Source organism: Trachurus trachurus (genome assembly GCF_905171665.1).
Source record: "Trachurus trachurus genome assembly, chromosome: 11".
Taxonomy (NCBI): Eukaryota; Metazoa; Chordata; class Actinopteri; order Carangiformes; family Carangidae; genus Trachurus; species Trachurus trachurus.
The window spans coordinates 15,846,439-15,867,403 of NC_139904.1; the positions used below are offsets into that span (position 1 = coordinate 15,846,439).

The 20,965-nt window shown below is 40.6% G+C and overlaps 1 protein-coding gene across 1 annotated transcript; it reads right to left on the reverse strand.

The window, feature by feature from the left end:
* Positions 1-4,691: 4,691 nt before the first annotated feature.
* Positions 4,692-19,485, reverse strand: LOC310993201 (brevican core protein-like; the record flags this gene model as incomplete). The annotated part of the gene is made up of 15 exons (XM_083981516.1): positions 4,692-4,810; positions 5,134-5,316; positions 5,482-5,626; positions 6,014-6,096; positions 6,201-6,359; positions 7,089-7,196; positions 10,725-10,942; positions 11,042-12,233; positions 12,817-13,668; positions 13,916-14,209; positions 14,408-14,535; positions 14,768-14,942; positions 15,096-15,479; positions 15,686-15,765; positions 19,403-19,485. 15 exons carry the CDS (start codon positions 19,483-19,485, stop codon positions 4,692-4,694), a joined length of 4,203 nt encoding a protein of 1,400 aa, XP_083837642.1.
* Between the last annotated feature and the right edge of the window lie 1,480 nt (positions 19,486-20,965).

The window sequence follows — 20,965 nt, forward strand, 5'->3', positions numbered from 1 at the left end:
ATTATTTCACTTTGTATAGTTTCCAAATATATATTTATCATCACCAAATTCCCTAAATATGTAAGAACCTGTGATAAAACTGTGAGAGTACGATTGACTATAGGTCTATGGAAGATGAATGAAACCTAATAATTTAACTTTATAAGAGGAATGTAAATGCTTAAACCTCGAGTTGTTGTTGGTTTTTTGCATAAGAGAGAAGACTTATTCTGGCAGAGAAGCCACAAAGGTTGTTTGTATCCCAGTGAGCGGTGATGGTGGGGTGAAGGGTTGTGGGTAACGCTTTCTCCTGAGGTTCCCAGCCAACTTGGCACGCCTTTTCAACTTCTCCTCAACCCCTCTGTCTGTTCATTGTGCAGACAAACAGAATCGCATGAAGTCGACTAATTGTCTGGTTATTACTGACATGTTCGTTTTTCTGTTTCAATTGGGAACATCTGACAGCAAATTCATCTCACATCGATTCCCAGTATGACAACTGGACAACGTATTATCTAGAAAAAAATTTATCTGAATTGAATTGAAGAATTAAAAAAAAAAATCATTATTTTCATAGATCTACATTTGATCTGAACCCAACTCTCATGTATGCTGTGAATGTGGTATAAATGTTTCTTTAGAAAAAAAGAAAAGTTATTCCATAGCAAAAAACAGTGCTGAAAAGATCAGAAGCTGAAATTGATTAGTCTGTCAACAAAAAAATAATAAAGCAAAGGTCCCAAACATTTGCTGGTTCCATTTTCTTAAATATGCAAATTTTCAGATTTTCAGATTTATAATCAGTGTATATTGAAAATATTGGGTTTTGGACAGCTTAGAAAAAAATTGGATAAATACATAAGTTTGAACTGTTGTGACGAGTAATGGGGATTTCAGTGACTTTTTATAGTTCACACAATCAATAAAGACCAGCAGAGAGATTAAGCAACAATAAAAAGAATAAGTCCGAGCTACAAACTAAGAAAAAGGAAGACAATAAAACAGCAGCTTCAGCTCAAACACAAAATAATTACTACTCCTCCCTTTTTCACTCCCTATGGTTCTCTGCTCTTCCTGCATTTCACACCAGTGGTCAATTCTGAGTGTCAATGACCTCGCACTTGGGGTTTGGGGAGGTGGGCCCTCAATTAGCGAGCCACGCGCCTTTGGAAGAAAGAGGAACTCCATGAGGAGTCCTTAAAGATTGACCTCTGTTCACTCTGCCCTGACCCTGTGACCTCGGGGTCACGGCCCACAATGCACTCCCATCTGGAGCTGTGTTATCAGGTCTGTGACTGAGGGGACGGACACCAACCTGCTGCATTCAGGCGGAGCAGTGTGCTGCTATTGAAGGCCTGAGAACTGCAGCCCCGCTCCAACAGAGACACCTCTCTGAACATCCGCTCGGGCTTTCACCGTTTGATCAGGTCTGAAAATGTGGATCTGTCTTTTTTAATTGAGCTGGAACAGTGGGAAGGAGGCTAGCACACAAACATATTGCACAACAGGGGAGCTGCCTGGAGCAACTATAAGCTTGTATTTTTGGCCACTGAGCAGCACTAATGCAGAGCTTTATCAGGCTTAATGTCTTGCTCAGTGGCATATTGCTGAGAAAGAAAAGGTGGCTCTTGTTTACCTTGATATGAAACTACTCACATGTTGCATTCTGCACACACACACACACAAAAATACTGATGATGAAAAAATGTGTTGTTGTTGCCATGTCTGATGGTTGAGTCCTAAATTTACTATAAAAACAACATTTATTATTACTATCTATTTATTCAAGTACTTAACTTCAGCACTTAATTTAAGTATTTCCATTTTATGCTACTTGACACTTTTGTGATTATATTTTAAAAGTTATAAATATACAATAATACATTATAGGCTACAAGGGATCAGACTTCATTGATCCGCAAAGCAGACTCCAGCCAATAACAGAACTGCAAATTCACAGAGTCCAAGGTGATGTCTTCAATTGCTTGTTTAGGCTGATTGATAAGCCAACCCCCCAAAATATCCAATTTACATATAATAACATAATAATTTTGATTTTAATGATGATTTTAACAAGTATTTACACAGCATCTGGTAAAATGCACAGCTGTCTGAAAGTTTCCAGAGCGGGTTGTAGATGAAGGTGCTGCTGGTTTCCTTCCGATTCCAGTGTGTGTTGTGCACAAGCCTATGGGATGTTTTTCCTCAAACAGCTGGAAACTGATTCGCTTTTCCTAATCAACTAAAAATTGACTGCAAAATTGTCACCAGGTTAACATTGATAGTTGCTATACTGTGTGCCTCAGGTCTTATGCAACTGTAAATAAACTGAAATCATTTCTAGCTGGTAGATTACAAAAGCTAAAATAAAATAAAAATTGACACTAAGTGTGGGCCAGTGGTTTTGTGGTGTGACTGACTGTTCAATACCAAATCTACAGAATTTTACAGATTTACATGCAGGCAGTTGTAAGGTTTGCAACAGCCAAGGCTCAAGTATCCAGACAACAGAGGTAACATCTTCAGCCAAACACAAATTACTCTTAATATCTTGTCGGTATATCTCATAAAGGAGCAAGTGTCTGTAGCAGTTTTGTTTGTTTCAGTATCTCTCGGGTTAATATGGTCCTGATCAAAATATTTAATAAAGACTCAGCTGAGATATCTGGTTTCCCTGACACTTTGCCACTTTGCTAAATCACAGCACAATGATGCCATCTGGTGGCAGAAAACAACACTGACTGGCTGTCATCTGCTGTCAGTGAGCCAATACTACACAACCTATCCTTCAGACAAAAAAACTCTGCAGGATTTGTGTTGATTTATTTGGGGGTTATTCAGCTTACTCCCTTGTGTTAGGTGTTTTAGAAACGCAAAGGGCAAGCATTATGAGCAGTATTTCAGGTAGCCAGTGCACAGCCCTATTGGCTTAATTTGCCTTAATTTATGTTAATTTGTAAAGATTTAATTCATTGTTTTAGTTGTTAAGTGTTGTTCTTTGGCAATAGTATCTGAATTTGCTCATTAGTATTTTTTTTTTTTGAGATATTTGATTAGGCTACATTCATGCGCTCATTATTAATAAAAAAGGTTACTCAGCAGCCCACTTGAGTTGTTCTTTCACCAAGTAGGCTAGGCCTAGACCTACTTTCTTACTCTCAAGTAAATATTTGGATGACTACTTTTTACTTATACTTGAGTTATATTTTTCTAAAGCAGCTAACAATACTCTTACTTGAGTAGGCTAACATTTTTGGCTACTCTACCCACCTGTGCTAATCAGTGCTAGCAGCAGCACAGCAATAAAACAACACTAGAATTTCACTCACCACAAAAAAGGAAAGAGCGAAGACTTCCTCCACGCCATTTAGTCGAATACCCGCAAAAAATGTGTCCGATACTTAAACCCAACCAAAAGTAACAACAACAACAGAGTAGAGTTCATCTTCAGCCAAAGCCACGTTCAGAGGAGCTAACCGCTAACGGCTAACCAACTCTGACGTCACCCACCTGACAACGACCACGCGCATAAAATGAGAAAACAGTTTAATTTGGCTATATAAGAAAAACTTCATGGAGAGCGAATCAGTCCCAAAAGTGTTTGTTCAAATCAAATCAGGAAGTTGTTGGTACTTTCATGTTGGCTCCATTTTTTCAGACCCGGAAGTTGCCACTTGGAGCGAACGTGGGCACGCAACGTTCACCTATTGATCACCTGACCGTGACTTTTTGTTGTTGTTATAGCCTTTGAAAAGGTATTAAAGTTCAAAGGTCTTCATGAAATCCACACTATAGTTTTTCTTTGATTGTTGTATTCCATTTCAGAATTAAAAAAAAACAATTAATTTACTTTAACTTATTTAACAAAACAACAACAAGAATAGGCTGTAACACAAAACAAAGACCAAATCCCCAAAATCACTGTCATCATCTTTTCATTAATATTTCCACCTCACATGTGAAATGAAGCCCACACACGGTGCTAAGGGTAAAATAAGAGAACAATTTATTCTTCGCTCTGTTCTACAAAACTTTATTACAACATAAAGCTGACGAACAAAACTGTGTCTGTTGGAAATCAAAGGTCTCTCTTGGAAAAATGAGGACAGCAATCACAGGTGTGAAAACCAGTATATGTACAGTATTTATTGACTATTTGTTAAGGTTGACTTTGTGCTTTGGAGTTGTAGGATTCTTTGAAAAGCAGGAAAATGTCTGTATTCCCACATTACACTGAAAACAAAAATCTCTGTTGGATAAAACGGTCTTGAAGACATTAGCACCATTTCATAACAAGGTTCTTGATGTAAAACCACAAAGAGGATTGTTATTAATGTAGATTCAACACTGGCATACTCATTTATTTCTGTCTAGTGAAAAAGAATCATTGACTTAACCTCTTTTAGTTCTGCCAGTCATTGCATTTACTATTTAAAATCTCTGTAACCAAATATTAGAAAGTATTTTAAAGGACATTAAAAACTAGGAATGTTTTCTAAATATTCATTTCCTCCCTCAGAGGAAATTAGAGCCTTTGTGTGCACTTACGGTCTCTGGCAAAGAGAAAGCTCGTTTCTGTGTTTCTACGTTTTTGTGGTTCATTTTGACCTGTATGAGCATTCATTGGTTAAAGCGCTCGTTTCTTTACACCTTGTCATGTTACAACAGCAGAGTTTAGGAAAACAAGACAAAGGAAAGCATGGCTGATTTTTTTAAAACTTGATGTCCCAGTACTGTGGTTTCTCCTTAGTGGCTTCAAACTCGTTTTCGGCTGCTGCAAAGCCGTCGGTCAGTGATGTCACCTCAGGGTGCTGGGTTGGACCTCCAGGCTCTGAAAAGTAATAAAAGATATGAATTTTTCCTGTCTCATGATTTAATTTTATGCATCTCACCATATCTTTTTTTTTTTTTTTTTTTTAAGTGTTTCCCTCTTAGATTGCATTTTTTTCTTCTCTCTTTTTTTTTGGTTGGGTGTTCTTATTTGTGTAAGTAATTAAAAACTAAATTAAGATAATTCATCAGTTATAATTCATCCAGGAAGTAGGTCTACATACTATAAATGCAGTTACCAATCACTTTATATCAGACATTGTGTAAAAGAAGATCACTGCCATCAATATATTACGAAAGAGTTAAAACAATCTCTTATCTTACCACGGAAGCACAGAATTTGGGGCCTCTCCCACATGCCTCCAGACAGACACCTGATCAGAGGATTAAGTCTCTGCTGGAAGCCCTTGGCGCAATGATAACGCACCACTGCATTCGTTTCATATCTCTGTCGAGATTTTCCAAATATGGAGGCATTTCGGACCTTTGGTGGTGGACCACACAAGGCTGTTGGAAGAGATAAACACATAGGCTATTATTCCCAACTTTGAATCTTTGAATTGTTCAACTAATGTATGGAGATGTAATAACCCAAAGTAACCACATGAGGGAGCTCATCCATAAGTTGCTTTAAATTATGACTATAACGTCTGTTCTGGTTCATTTACTCACAGGTGCCTTTCTTGCAGGTATAGGCCAGGTGATAGTTGCAGGGCACATCGCTCCAGCGTCCATCATCGTGCCACACCATCACTACACAGTCTTCTCCAGAGAGAAAATAGCTGTCCGGCTGCCCTTTGTACCAGTTCTCATACAGCTACAAAGAGGGAGAGAAAAGAGATTTAATAAGCTTTTAGATGTTTTTGCATGCAAGGAAATAACAGCCCTAACATAATGGATTGAAATGTTGAGTCTGTGCATGTGTATATATAACACAATGCATTTTAAGATTTGTTTTAGGTGAAATAAAAAATGTGTTGAATATAGATAGAATACATGCAAGTACAACAACCACTATCAAAAAATGAGAAATCTAATAGATGAAGTAGACTATGAAATTATAGGAAAAATACAGGTTAGCCTTTCATAAAAATTCTTCATCTAAGCGATATTAATCCTTCTGTGATACAGTGAGAAATGTTTGCACATCTGCCTACAGTAAAAAAAAACACGTTAGTTTCCCCTGGTTTCTAATCCTACTCACCAGTGGGTTTCCATCAGACCAGCGGAAATCATCCTCTATGGTCTTATCATTAAGACCGGTCCACTGGTATTCTTTGTAGTTGCCTGGGGAGGAGGCAATGAGATAAAATACTCATCACTATGGTGGCCCTAATAGCTCAACTAGCCTATCTAATTTCCTGTACAAACAGATGGCACTGTGGACCTACTGTTGATGTAATTCTGTTCCTCAGGGGTCATGATGGACACCAGGTGAGCTCCCTGCATGCGACAGTGCTGCTCTGCCACCTCCCAGCTCAGACGCTGGCTGAAGTGTCGGTAACAGAAGCCATGAAACTTATCCCAGCCTGGCTCACATCGCTCCATATCTGAGAGAAACACAGTCGTAAAGATCCATATATTTCTCTAAATATTGATAGTTATGAGTGAATGAATGAGTGGATTAACACAGAAACACAGAAACCAGCCAAGCGGCATCTCCTATGACACGTTATAACTTCTTCAGCATGTGTCAATTTATTTGTAAAAATATGATTAGTGACACATAGAGTTCATTATGCAGGGCACTCCCTGGTACAACCTTACATTTGTCTTTCATATTGATCCCTGATTGACTGATTGATGAAAAGCAAAGATGAGCAGCAACAATAATGACTCAACATAGACACAACACAACAAAATCACTATAATGTCACTATAAAATCAGAAATAAAGTTTTACAATAATATTAACTTAAACAAATGACAATGTCTCAAGAGCTTTTGGTGCTGCTGGGGGTCTTGGGCCCTGGGTACCTACCCGGAGAGGGCTACATGCAATGTATAATGGATATATTAGGAAAGTGTATGGTTATTTGTAAAAGAAATCTGTTTGGTGTGAACATCTGAAAAGACTGTACATAACCTCCCCAGTATGTCTGTTTGCATAGTAGAATGTAAGACCTGGATTTCTAAGGATGTCCCCATAAATCAACAATTTAGCATCTTTGCATGATGATGTTTCTTTCTTTTATGAAACAGCAGCACCAAAACCTCATCATCATCAACATGACATGAAATAACTAGTGATTTCTACACAAAGAACAGCAGAGAGCTCACCAGTTTGACAGAAGTCTCCTCCATATGTTGGCAAACAGAGACACTTAATCTGCCCGTCTTGGTCGGTGCAGGTGCCTCCGTTGAAGCAGGGGTTGTCCACACAGAGGTCTGAAACACAACAGTCACATCCAGTCATTAGGAGATGATCCTGCTGTTTAAACAAATAACAGTATGCTATTGTTAAAAGTGCATAGAAATAGGAATAGAAACATTCGCAGGTATGTGCAAGCACAAATGAAAGCAAGAGAATATTTAGAAAAAGGTGGGTTTGCTGGATCAAAAAAGAATATCACAATTATTGTCGATTTCAAATATTGAAATCATGTATCAAATCTATTGTGCATCCATCATCTGAGCTATAGTTATGTGCATCACAAGGCTATGTGAACTACGATGATATGGGTTAAATGAATACACATATGCAGAGACAAATAAACACAAAGAAAGAATGGCACATTTCAAGACACATCCTCAGATAAGAAGCATCATGCATTAAAAAAAAAAAAAAAAAAAGCATCATGATCCACATGAGTCAGCAGATGGCAGTGGAGGACAAACTTCACAGAGTCATGGTATCAAACTCCTCGCGTCCTTTTCCTGCAGCAGGTTTGGGTGGATCTTCCCACATCACCTTTCTACCTTTTACTCCCATTCCTCCTTAATATTCAGCTTTTCATATCATATTCGTGAAGGTGGAGCCAAAACGTGGGCAGGTTACATCACACTGTGTGACTGGGTGGTATTATTTTAAAAGGATCGGTCACTCAAAATATAACTAGTTTCTTTACTACCTTTATCTATGTACTTGTTTATATTTTCTATTTGATGGTGCATGTTGATGGAGACCACTGTCATTGGGTTACACTGTGAAAAGCCCTCTTCTGATGACTGGTGTTACACCTTTTATAGCCGTGTTAGTAATTACTAAATTCCTTTCCAATAAAATGTGTGCTTTCTTTGACATATATTTAATAGACCTTTGTGTTGTCTAACTCCTATATGGAGAAATATTGCTTCAGTTGAAGATTCAGAACCAAGTATCACCATTAGAGGGTTGTTATTTTAAGACCCTAAAGAAAAAAGAGGGAGTTTCAGTTTAATTTTTTTTTTAATTTGTAAAAGAGCCCAAATGATGGCAGAATGAAATTAACCATTTCACAAGTGGTTTAGGTTTATTTGTTTTCTCTGACACCCTATAAACAAGAACTCTGTGGTGTCTGTCATTATGCTTAACACTCACATGCTGCTATTTAGACAATCAGTGTGTGTATGAGAGGTAATAACTGCCTTGCATAAGCCTGATGAGGATCATATGGAATCAAAATAAAACAAAAAACAAACAAAAAAAAAAAAAAACACTGAGAGGCCTTTGAAGTCTTAAGCATAAAGCAATGAAACTTGTTTTTGTACTAAGAACCCTGGTTCAATTTGTGTTTGCCTGATGTATTTTGTTCCTGTACTTTCCCTCACATGACAGTAAACTGTCTGTAGGTGATGATGTGAGGCTTAGTGAATGGTGACTTTGTTTCTCCACTCCAGTCGTTTATCATTATGAACACTGCCATATAAAAATAGCTCAATAGGTGTATTGCAAAAAATGAAATTGAGATTAATGTGAAAAAAAATCTGAAAATCAATTTTCCTGATCCATTTTCATTCATTTATGCAAACGTTTTGGATGCCTGACTAAATGTCCTGCACTGAAAGTGTGCTGCAAAATGTATGTTATACAGATCTGCAAGTGTAAATGCTTTCCTTTCATTTTCATCACCATGAACAAGTCTAACACTCTTACAGTAAAAGAAAATGTATATTGGGTGATATGAATAGAATAATACATGCTGAGAAATATTCCGTCCTCCATTCAGAGCTTCTTGTATATCAGCTGCTGTTTTTTCCATAATTCCCTTTTAATTAACATTCTTTTTTTAAATCATTGCCTTCCCAAGAATAATGATACTCATGAGTCATTATATTTTCAATTACTGTGTATATTGTTGTGTTAATATACTTTTTAAATAAGATTTTGTTGAGTATATATATTTGGAGAGACTCTAGTCCTAAATGTAATTGCAAACATGCTGAGAGAAGCTGCTGCACAAAGCGAGTCAATTATCACCAAAAATATGGCTGACTGGAACGATTATCTAATCTTAAAATATTCTAATTCAAAAGTGCCTGTAAATATGTGTAGAGTCAAATGCAGTGCTGCTCTGGTTTGTAATGTCTTTGCATCATTTTCAACTCTTTAACTTTGCTGTGTCACTTTGATAGAAACTAGAGTAAGTGTTGCTGAAATTAAATTAAATACCCTTATTCTCTGATTAAAACATTGGAAATGTGTACCCATTGTATTAAAAAGCAATTCCCAGGGTTTTTTTGGAGTTTAAGGTGAAAATTATCATGCCAGTTATGTCGATTATGCCACTTGTGCAGAAACACATATCTGCCAGGTAAAGAAAAAACAGACGTAAGGTTATTCATAAAGTCAACAATACACAAGGGAACTCAAGATTTTGAGATACTACATAATAAATATGAGACAATTCTGTAGTTTAACTTCTTTTCTTGGCAGAGATGGGGTTCAAAACTTCAAACAAAAATGTTTGACACTGCAGAGAAACAAAATAACAGATTTAAACTGATGGCAAGACCAGAAACAAACATCACTTAGTTGACTTTATCATTATCACACCTAAAAACACAATACTATACAAATCTTGAATGATTATGATTAAACAATAGAGCATGATCTGAGTATGAAACATTAATGACCCAAAGAACATTCAAAAACTTGTTGCTCATTGTTACCACTCACACAAATCACCACTGACAATTCTTGTGCTTATAAACATAATAATAACAATAATCTGTGCTTCTGGTACTAAACCGTCTAAAATAGCAATACTCTGAAAATCTGAGAGGAGAGAGGAGGTTTTAACAGTTGATGACCTGACAGTTATGGATTATTAAGTATAATACATTATTGCGATTGCACCGGTCAGTGCTGTTACATTCATTGTAGTTGCTATTACAGAGTCCCTTTGTCATGTTACTTCCAGATTACTGCAAAAAACACGGTGAGTTTTGACAGTTAGCAGGAAGACAGTGGTGATGCAGGGAATAACTTGCACTTGTTTCGTGAAGGGATTATTTTCTGGAAACAAAATCCACTGATCAAGGTTCTGTGAAATGTTGTATACTGCTGTAACCATCACTCTTGCAGAAAATCATGTATCACATAGTTGAAGAACTAAAACACTCATTCAACCACACCACTATATTACAGTACTTCACAGAAGTCAATCTTTGGATAAGGGGAGAAAACATCATGCATAACAAGACTGGACTGTTGACAAATGTCAAATGGGAGCTGTCCCAGTGTGAGTATCTTGGAGGGGAGGCGGGGTCACAGGGACAGAAGTGAGAAGTGGGAGGAGTCAGAGGGGTGAGTGGGCTTTCTGAAACAAGTGAAAACAAACGTGGGAAGTCGTTTGAAAAGGAGGGGAGGTGTTTTACAGAAAATGGAACAAAGGCAGGTTGGGGGCAGAGGACAGACCAGGGGATTTTAGTGGATCATTGCGTCGAGTAGCAAGAGGAGGACGGTTAGGCTGATGAGAGTGGCTTTAACATTACCTGAAGCTCTCCCTGCACCGCCTACAGCTGCCCTCTCATTGGGCAAGATAAGCAGAGTGGGCGGCTGGGTGAGACTAAACTCAACATCCACCAGACCCTGATCCACTGGTGGTATGAGGTGCATCACCTTCTGGGACTCCGTCGTCTTGTGGGGAACCCTCGGTGTCGAGGTGGTGGGGCTCCAGGTGCGTCTGGACCAGTGTGTGGTGGTCGTGCTGCTGGTGGCGGTGGTGGTGGATTTTGTATTTGAGGAGGAGGAGGAGGAGGAGGAGGAGGGTGTTGCTGTGGAGGTGATGGAGGAGGTTTCTCTGTTGTACTCATGACCGTTCAGAGATTCTTGGGATCCAGTCGTGGTGGTCAGCAGAGCCGAGTCAGATGTTTGAGAATCATAAGGGAGGGTGGTATCGTCCTCCCCAACGGCCGAGGTAAAATTAGCTTCTTCTTCCTCTGAGGTTAAGGAAACCTCAGGGGTTGATGCAACGTCAGCTTCTTCTTCGATGGGTGTGGGAACATTCATTTTGTCTTCAAGGATCGGGGCTTCTTCTTCTTCATCTTCAATGGTTGGAGTGGTAGCTTCTACTTCAAGCGTTGGGGAAATGCTAGCTTGCTCTTTTATGATCGGGGAAACAGCCTCTTCTTCAAGGGTTGGGGCAACATTAGCTTCGTCAAGAGTAGGGGCAGAAGTGGCTTCCTCAAGGGTTGGGGCACTGTGAGCTTCCTCTTCAAGCACTGGAGCATTCGTTTCTCCTTCATGGGTTGGGACAACTGTAGCTTCCTCATCGAGTGAAAAGGAAACTTTAGCTTCTTCCTCCATAGTTGAGGAAACTTTAATTTCATCTGCAAGGTGTGGGGTCACTGTAACATCCTCTTCAGGGGTTGGGGAAACTCTGACTTCTTGTTCCAATGAAAAGGAAACTTCTGCCTCCTCTTCGGTGGCTGAGGAAACTTTTATTTCCTCTTCAAGGATTTGGCGAACTGTTACATCCTCTTCAAGAGTTGGAGCAACTGTAATATCTTCTCCGAGGATTGCAGTAACCATCTCAGGCTCCTCTCCACTTGCCTCTTCATAAGCCGTGGTTGCAGTATCTAAATAGACTCTGTACGATGATGTCTGATATTGTGCCGTGGTGGAATCAGGAGGCAGCTGAGAGGTGTTTGACCCCTCTGGAGACTCAGTGGTAGCTAAACTTACTCCAGAAACAAGGTTGTCTTCAGCCTCTGTGGGATGCGGCTGCTTTTCATCACTTTCCATGGTGACTGTGTCTTCGGTTTCTACGCTTGTGCTTCCCTCCTGTTTAGAACTGGGAGACTCCCATAACTGCGCTGCTGTGGAGAAGATACTGAAGCCAAGTTTGTCAATGTTTTCGGATGAAGACGTTGGGTCTGGGAGTACAGTCTGAGTCTCAGCTGGAGCGCTGCTAGCTGTAGCGGAAGGTGACGGATGAGTGGTGAAGCTGGAAGTGGAAGAATCTGATGTGGCAGTGACTGCTTCAATGTCAATGTCACGTTCTGAAAAACAAAACAAAAAACAAAGCATGTGTAAAGGTCAGAGCTATCTATTAAGTTACTGATGTTTTTAGCCATGCTAGCATATGCTATGGCTCTTTAGCCTGCAGTGTCACTCAGTCGGTTAATTTTGGTCCAGACTGAAACATCTCAACAGCTACTTGAGGAATTTAAGTGCCATTTTACACAAATGACTCTGATCCCAAGATAACAAATCTTATTGCTTGGCAGTGCTTTAACTTCTCTCCACCATGGAGTTGGTAATTTTTTTGTCTTAAAAGTCCAATTGACATCATAATGGACAATCATACAATTTGGAACAGCTTGTGCCCCAAGGCTGAAATTGTTTGTGTCCTGTTTACCAACCATTACCATAAAAACGAATGACATTACTATCAGCCTCAGTTGTATTTTGTGTTAAGCACTACTTAGCAAATGTTAGCATGCTGCTAACACATTAATCTAAGATGATGAACATGGAGAATACAATAGGCTACCTGTTAATCATCAACATGTTAGCAAGTACGAACTCACAGAGCTGATAAACTTTTTTTTATATCAAAATGCTATTACTGTAAACTCTTACCTTGAGAAACATCTCCAGATCCATCAAGCCATAGTGAAGTCAGGTTTTCACTGGGAGTTTGAGTAGTTTGTGTAAGAAGCTCTCCACTTTCTCTTGGTGGCTGAGTGAAGGGAGACGTCATCCAAGGCTCAGCTACTGCTGCCTCCTCCATCTTCACCTGGAACATGTTATCAGGAATTGCTGCCGTTGCCGCCACGATATTCTCCTCTTGAGTATAGTTGCTGTCTGTCGTGCTGTAGTTGGCTTGTGATCTGTTAAAACCAAAGTTGATCTCCTGTATTTCTTGAGAATCCGCTGGCCTTTCAGATGGTTGTGTATGCTCTTCAGGGTTTGTGTCTTCTGCTGTCAGATTATCTGTGTGGGGTTCATATGATGGTGCAGGAAACCCTGTGGCGTTCACAAGTTCGAATTGGTGAAAGGTGAAGTTGAACTTCTGGTGGGAGTCTGTCTCATTGTAAACACTGGGCAGTAATGATGTGTTCTGTGGAAAATTGTAGGTTTCTGTGCTGCTGCCGTTCATTAGTGCAGGATCCTGAGACCTCATTTCTGTAGGAGATGAAGTTTCATCAAGTGGCTTTATGAAGTCTAACGTGGATGTGGTGTGGAGGGGAGACTCTGTCGTGTCTGATTTAACTGTTGAGTGTATGTCAACCTGATTTTCCTCAGTGGAAGTTTGGGAGACAAAGGGAAAAGATTCGAGCAGACTTTGAGCCTCACGCTCCACTTGGTCAGCATGTTGGGTCAGATGCAGCTCTTGATCAGTGTCCGTGAGAATAACAACATCTTGTCCAAAGTCTTCAGGCTCTGTGGCCATGTAGTCCATAGCAGAGTCAGTTGGGGCAATTCTGTGATCTTTGGAAGACAGATAAGTAGTTAATAATATGAAGTAATAGGTATGAAGACAACTGTACAGTTTTATTATGTAAATAGTATACAAATCATAAAAAAAAGTTTACACACACCAGAATGTGCACAAAATTTATTTTTTCATAAAATGTACCTCATAAAGAGGATTGATTACTGTGTGCCTAATAAATAAATAAAATAAAATTTAAATTCTATCTCATGCACAATCATTTTTGAGTCACAAAACACTCACCTTTAAAACAATAAACGTCATGAAGGCTGGACATCTCTGGGAAACCAGTTTGGTTGCTGTAGCGGTAAAGGGTTTTGACACCTGCCTGGGGGCCTCCACATCGCTCTCTGGGTTTTATGATGGGGTAGCGCACGCTGCCATCGGACAGCCAGCCAGGGCTGCAACGGTCCAGACCTTTGCTCCATGCCAAGTACAGCTGTGCTGTCGTGGCCAGCTCTGCCCCTGCAGCTCTGCAGTACGACTGTGCTTCATCAAATGACAGCTGCTGTGGGATGGGATCGTGGAACACCTCTCCTACAAACACAAAACAGTGTTTGTTATTCAACAGAAAGCTGCCCCTTGTAGTACAAATGTTACACACAATTCTCACTATAGCGAAAATATTGAGGTAAATATGAACTGACATATTGTTATTGTCAGTTCGCACTGGCCTGAAAAAAAATCTAGTATCAGTGAGGTTTCAGCTGTAGAAATATGTGTTATTATTCGTACCGTCAATTTGTTCAACGTAACAATAAACGTCAAAAAGATCATCTGGGTCCATTGTCCCGTAGTTTCTCACTCCCGGTTGCCCATCCATGTCTCCATAGCAGCCTTCACGTGGCACTTGGATTGGGTACCTGAAGGAATCGAAAGACTCAGCATTTGTCCTGCAACATTAACCTCCTAAAGTTTGTGTGACTGACTAAACAGCACAGTTCATTCATATGGACCAACGATTGTGAAAACTAACAGTTTCTGTCAAACCGAAAATGTTAAGAATAGACCAAACGATGTAACTGGGACAGGTTTGAGAAGTTGTGTGAGTCAAATCTGACAGTCATACAGAGGATCCAGAGGTGATAAGAATACCTGACAGACTGGTCTGCCAGCCAGCCGGCATCACACTGCTCGTATCCATCATAATAAGCTGCCAGCAGTTGGTCAGCAGTGGCCATTTCTGCCCCGATGGCCTCACAAGCCATTTGGGCCTGGGGGAAGGAGAACGCATAGCGGGCCAAAGCGTCTCTGTAGTGAAATACGACACCTAAACACACAGCATCACACACATTAAAAACACTTTTAGATTTGGAGTAAAGAAGTAAGCCCAATAACAAGAGGCACAACATCCTAATATAGCAAATCCCTGTTGTTAACAAACAAAAGTTTTGACAACAATCCATGTCTGCCATTTCTTTACCTTTGACCTTGAGTTGTACGATGTCACTGGCGTCCTCTAGGCCCTGCTGCACCTCGCAGCGATAGTGACCCGAGTCACTGGAGCGCAAATCTCCCAGCCACAGTGACACGTCGTCTGAAGAGGACGAGTGGTTGAGCAATGCCGCGCGATCTACGTACGCTTCGTTGACCTTCACCCTTTGACCCCGCGCCACCAAGATCTGCGTCTCCACCCCGCCGGACACCACGGTCCACTTGACCCGCGGTTCGACGGGGGCAGAGGAGGAGGAGGAGGTGGTGGGTGTGGAGGACAGAGACATGAAGCAAGGGATGGAGATGGAGCTGCCCAGTGGGGCAAAAACAGGACCTGAGTGGGGTATGTTCACCTGGAGGGGGTGGTCATCATCTGCAGAGGAGAAGATGGAGGATACAGAGCGTGAAGAGCAGAGTGGCTCTGTGAATTTACAGAGGACAGTGAATCATGCCTTCACTTTTTAAAGGACTTTTGCATTCTTTGCTTATATGAATGACAAACTATAGTTTCTCTGATACAGAATATTCAAAGCTGTATTATAACTTAGATATACATTCAATAGGAAAATGCGGACATACCGTATGCAGATGTTGTTTGGGCGGGGAAGGCCAGAGTGAGACGGCACACTGCACAGAGAAGTGATAGGATTTGGACATGTCTACGGAGAGAAAGACATAAACACAATCAATAACTAAGACCGAATACAGTTTTGACACAGATGAGTAGATTCACGAGGGAAAGGACATGAAAAAGTGATGAATGAATGATTTGTTTCTGGTTTCCAATTTCACACGCATTTAACCTTTAATGGGCAGAGCAGTTTCTGATACTGTAAATCGTGAATTGTGTTGGTTCAGCTAGTCAGGAGAACATGCTCTATTGATCTCACCAAATTGATTTATTGTGATATTAAAGGTCACAACCTATAACAGGACCTTCACTTTTCTTAGTCTTACATGTACAGATAGCTGCGTAGAAAGTGCTCTGAATTTTAGCTCATTTCTATTTAATATTATTTGCAGCTTTCGGATATAATTTAGGCCGAATATTACAAATACATGCTGTAAACAAATGAGAGCTTCACGTGGCAGATATACAGAGTAAAGATTAGGAAAAGGTCCTTAAATCACAATTTATAAAATAAATAAAACAAACAACAATTTTTCATAAAATCTGTCTCTGGGAGTAAAATACCTTCATAATAATAGTAATAATAAAAAAGAAAGATAATCATCCTCTAATGTACATTTACATTGATATAAATTGGGTTTTCTGGGTGATCTGGGAATGAGCCAAAATTACAAGTCTGATTAGAAAAACTCCAGAGAAGTTAATAAAATCTCAAATATTTCAATCAACGTCTCTCAAAAAACGTTTGAACAAAAATTGATTAAAAACTTCGCACAAGATTTTAGCTAAATGCATCTAATAAACTTGTACCTGGGCATACATTTAGAGAAATCCTGACAAATTGGGCAGAAGGGGCAGAAAGCCTCTTTGTCTAATGAACATCATAACACAGAGCAACATCGTTGTGCTAGACACTGACAAAAGTCCCATGAAATCTCAGAGCTCGACCAGCGCAGCATGAAAGAGCAACTTCTCTGGTTTTCAAAGGGAAGCAGGGAGCACAGGCTCCTGACCACAGGCCATTCATCACCTCCGGGAGCTAATGACACGGCGTCTCAGCCCAGCGGCATCCTGCCAGCGCTCCGTCACCAGCCTGTCCCTGTTATTAACCCAGCAGGCATGGCACGACGCTCACAGTGACCTCACTCAACCTCCTGAGGCGGCCATGATAGAGCTGCAAATGTTCATTCATCATCATTCACCCAAAGTGTCTCTTTTTCATTTAGAAATGTGGCACAGTTTGAATGTTGACGTCAAGGTGTCTCTTCCCCCTCAGGTTCAAGGTTTAATCTCTGTCATGCTTTGTACCACTCTGGTGAAATCCACATTTTACATAAACTTTACTACTAAAAACAAATGCATCATCAGGAATCAATGACTCTACCATTATATAGACTACAGCCAGTGAAACAAAGCCAAGACATATTTGTTTTTTGTGCTCCAAAAGTTAATTTTAGAGCAATTAACTGTAAGCACCCTAAAAAAGAAGAAGGGTGATGCTGACAGTTGTGTTTTGTGTGAAAACTAAAGAGAGCTTGAATGTTACGAAGGGGTTTCTGATACAATCATGTTTTCTCAGAGCAGATGTTTGTGCCAGCTTTTCTTTAAACAGGTCCAGAAAAAAAAAACCTCCAACAAAGATGTCCCAGATCAGTTTGACCGCTGCTGATGTCACCTAACAACTAAACTCTTGAAGGGCACGTGTTGAGATCAGCCTCCGAAGAAATCCTCAGCAAAGCACAGAGGAGGTACTGTGAATATGTGTGTGTGTGTGTGTGTGTGCTGTGACTGTGTGTGTGCCAATCATCTCCATTTATCTCATGAGGAGAATGAATAAACAGGAATAAGTTGTATCTCTCGATTTTGACGCATCGCCTCATTCTGAGCCTCAGAGAGTCACAGACGTTCATCAACACATCATTACAGGAGCTGTCGTCTTTAATGTGAAAGCTCAATAATAGCTTAATAATAACCCGGAGGAGATGGGAGCCTCTGGAGTGAGCCGACGTCTGTAAATCGAACGCATCCTTCGTACGCAGCTGACACATACGCATCTCTAACTAAATTGTGACTTATTAAATGGCCTCCTTTGATGGCAGCATAATTGCCGCCTGTTTCCTCACCAGCTGGGCCGACTCCACGGAGCTGGTATCACTATTAGTATTCTTGACAAGAAAACTTCTCACAAAAAGCGAGCAGTGGGCCAGAAGGACAGCTGCACACTGTGCTTTCACTTTAGACCAACTCCCTTACAAAAGGCTTCGGGGAAAATTAAAGGACAGGACACTGGCACACTTGCTCTCCTCTTTCTCTCTCTCTTTTGCTCTATTGAGGGATGGAAAGTTTTAAACCACTGCGACTGAGCAGGATTTCACACAAAGGGAACAGCCACATTAAGACACGGCGGCACCCGTCTTACAAATGTGAGAGTTTGTGCTGACATATGTGATGGCCTCACCATCATTGGACACTCTGCAGCTCTCTGCTCTTTTTTTAACACAAGTAAATAACCAAGGCAAGCTGAAATCAATGCCACCCGCTGCATTAACAGGTCCTTAAACTGCAGCCAGTGCATTATCTACAAGCAGAACTAATCCAGTCCCCTCCTCCTCCTCCTCCTCCTCCTGCAGTAAGTGGACGTAGAACTGACTGACATGTTGGTCGTCAGTGGAGCAGGCGCATGTGAATCAGACTCAAAACAACAGTGGCCGGATTCACTTTTTCATGCAAGAAGTCACTGTAAACAAGGAACATACAATTAAGTGGCTGCACTGACAACAGAAAGTTGCTTGGTACATGTAGTTGTGGGTGGTCTCTGCAGCAGTCAGGAAAACCTCGTCTCCACCAATAAGCTGGAAAATAACTACTGATCCCAGTTCAGCCGGTTTAAAACACGCACCAACACTGGTTTGACTGAAACTCTGCGGAGAGCTGAGCTTGGACTGGTTTTTGGCACTAATTGGTCTATGATAATATACAGTAGGGATCTCTTTATAACGCACAGTGAGCGTGTTTTGACAAGGCAGAAATTCACTGTTTGCCACGGGAGCATTGTGGCTTTACCCGTCTCCTTTCATCTCCACTCCTTTCCTCTTTAGATTTCAGATTTATTGACTCAAGGACATGAAGTTCAAACAAAATGTAAAACAGAAATGAAGCCGAGGAATGAACAGTTGAAACAGCACTATGGTAAGTCATTCTCCTCACTCCCCTGTATCTTTTCCACTCATGATACTTGAAAGCTTCTAAAATCAGATAACTGATTAATTAACTTATTTTCTATTGCTGCTTATCTTGTCTTTGTCAGATTTCTGGTCAACGACAAAGGATTCACCTTGAACGAGGACTGTCTCTCACAACAAGGATCCGTTCCTGCACGAACCCTTAAATCCCTGGTGTGGAAGAATTGGGTTGTTTTTGCTCTCGGGGTCCCCCTACAGTTGTAAAGTGTAATTCCCTTTTACAGTGCTGTTGGAATTACGAGTTGTGAATGAATTACCCTCCACTCACGGACAGTGGCACACATTCATTTGTTGACAAACTGAAGCCCTCCTAACCGACAGAGATATTCCTTATTGGTTCAGCAACAAGATGGCAAGTTCAGAGTCGGCCATGTAAACCGTCTTTTCTCTCGCCAACAAGTAAAAAGCCAGTCCAGGTTTTACCCTTGTTCAACTCTGCTCTTTTCCTTTGCATCCTCCGACAATGTCTTCTCTGGTCTCTTTGGCATCTCTGCCAAGACGAACATACTGACGATAGTGAGGTAGCTAGCTTCTTGTAGCTACGTGAGAGGTGTTGATGTTGGTGTGTGACGTGTTCCCAAACAGCGAAACCAATGTGTTCTCATGAAAAGGTGCTGGGCAGAAAACCAAAGTTACATAGTGTAACACCAGGGCAGCTGGACGCACTGTGTCGACTGGTACAGGACCATGAAACTTCAAAATGATCGTGAAACTATAATTTCAAGGTAAAATAGTCACATTGTGATGCTTTTAGAACCTCTGTACAAATAAACCCCCAAAGACCAGAGCCCACAAACTCATATATGCTGATGACAGCAGCCTGATTACTGAAGCACCACTTACAAAAAGCACCAAACACCAGCACAACGTTGCCCATTAAATGCATCATCTCACCACAGAAGCTTCCAAAGTTTTAAAGTAAATGGAAAATAAAACACTGTCTTTGCATATCTGTGATTGATTCTTAACAGGATGTTGTTTAGATGGAAAAAGTCTGAGTTTAGGCTCAGAAACAGTCTGATCTGTGACTCTTCAGGCAGCAGATGGTGTCCAGTCATCTCCTCATCGTGCATCTCATCATGGGCCTTTGTGTTCTTTAGTTTCTGACCCCCGCCGGTCAAACTGTTCACTCAGCACTACTCAGCACCATCAAAGGTAAGCGCCTCCACACATCTGATGATTTGCACGTACATACAGGATTCACCTCCACCTCCCAAACATCATTTCACAGACATCTCAGATAAACCACATGTCTGAGTCTTAACAAGATGGCAGTTTTGGCAAAGGGCACCCACCAGATGATTCACCACCCACTGTGCTGGGGGAAAAGACTCAAAAGGATGCTTCAAACAAACACCTGATCTCAGGCCTGACTCAACCGCTCCATGGTCGGAGCGCAGCCCGTGCATGGCCAGTCTATTATAAACCACTTGGCTGTGAACTCCCTCTCTGCCTGGAAATCAGGGAGTCTCCAGTCTGTGCTCTGCCATGTGTTGCTGACAATAAAAACAATGAACTGAGCTGAATCAAAGCGATGAATGATCTACTGAGTTGCATTTTCCTTTCAAGAACTCCTTCATTTGTGTCTCTCAAGCAGCCACATCTTCTTATACCAGCACACAGTCAATGATTCCTGCTCAAGGACTCAAGACCTCCAAAACCTGATGCAGTGCATCTCTCCAAGGGTAATGGTTTGTTGTGCTCTGTCTCTTTCTAAATAAAATATACATCACTTTTAAAATCAGTCTTTCTACTTCTAATATACACAAAGGTGGCTTTAAGCTTCAAGACTTAAACAAGAAAAAACAGATACATAGATGCTTTTATATTGAACTTTACATCTTAACTTGACCCTGGCTACATAAAACCTTTTATGCACTATATTAAGACATAAATGGGAAATTCTACTTGAAGAGTTTATCATCAAAAATCAAGAATTTCCCTCCAGGCTCTTCACTTTCTGCTCCAAAGTTTAAAAAGCAGAAA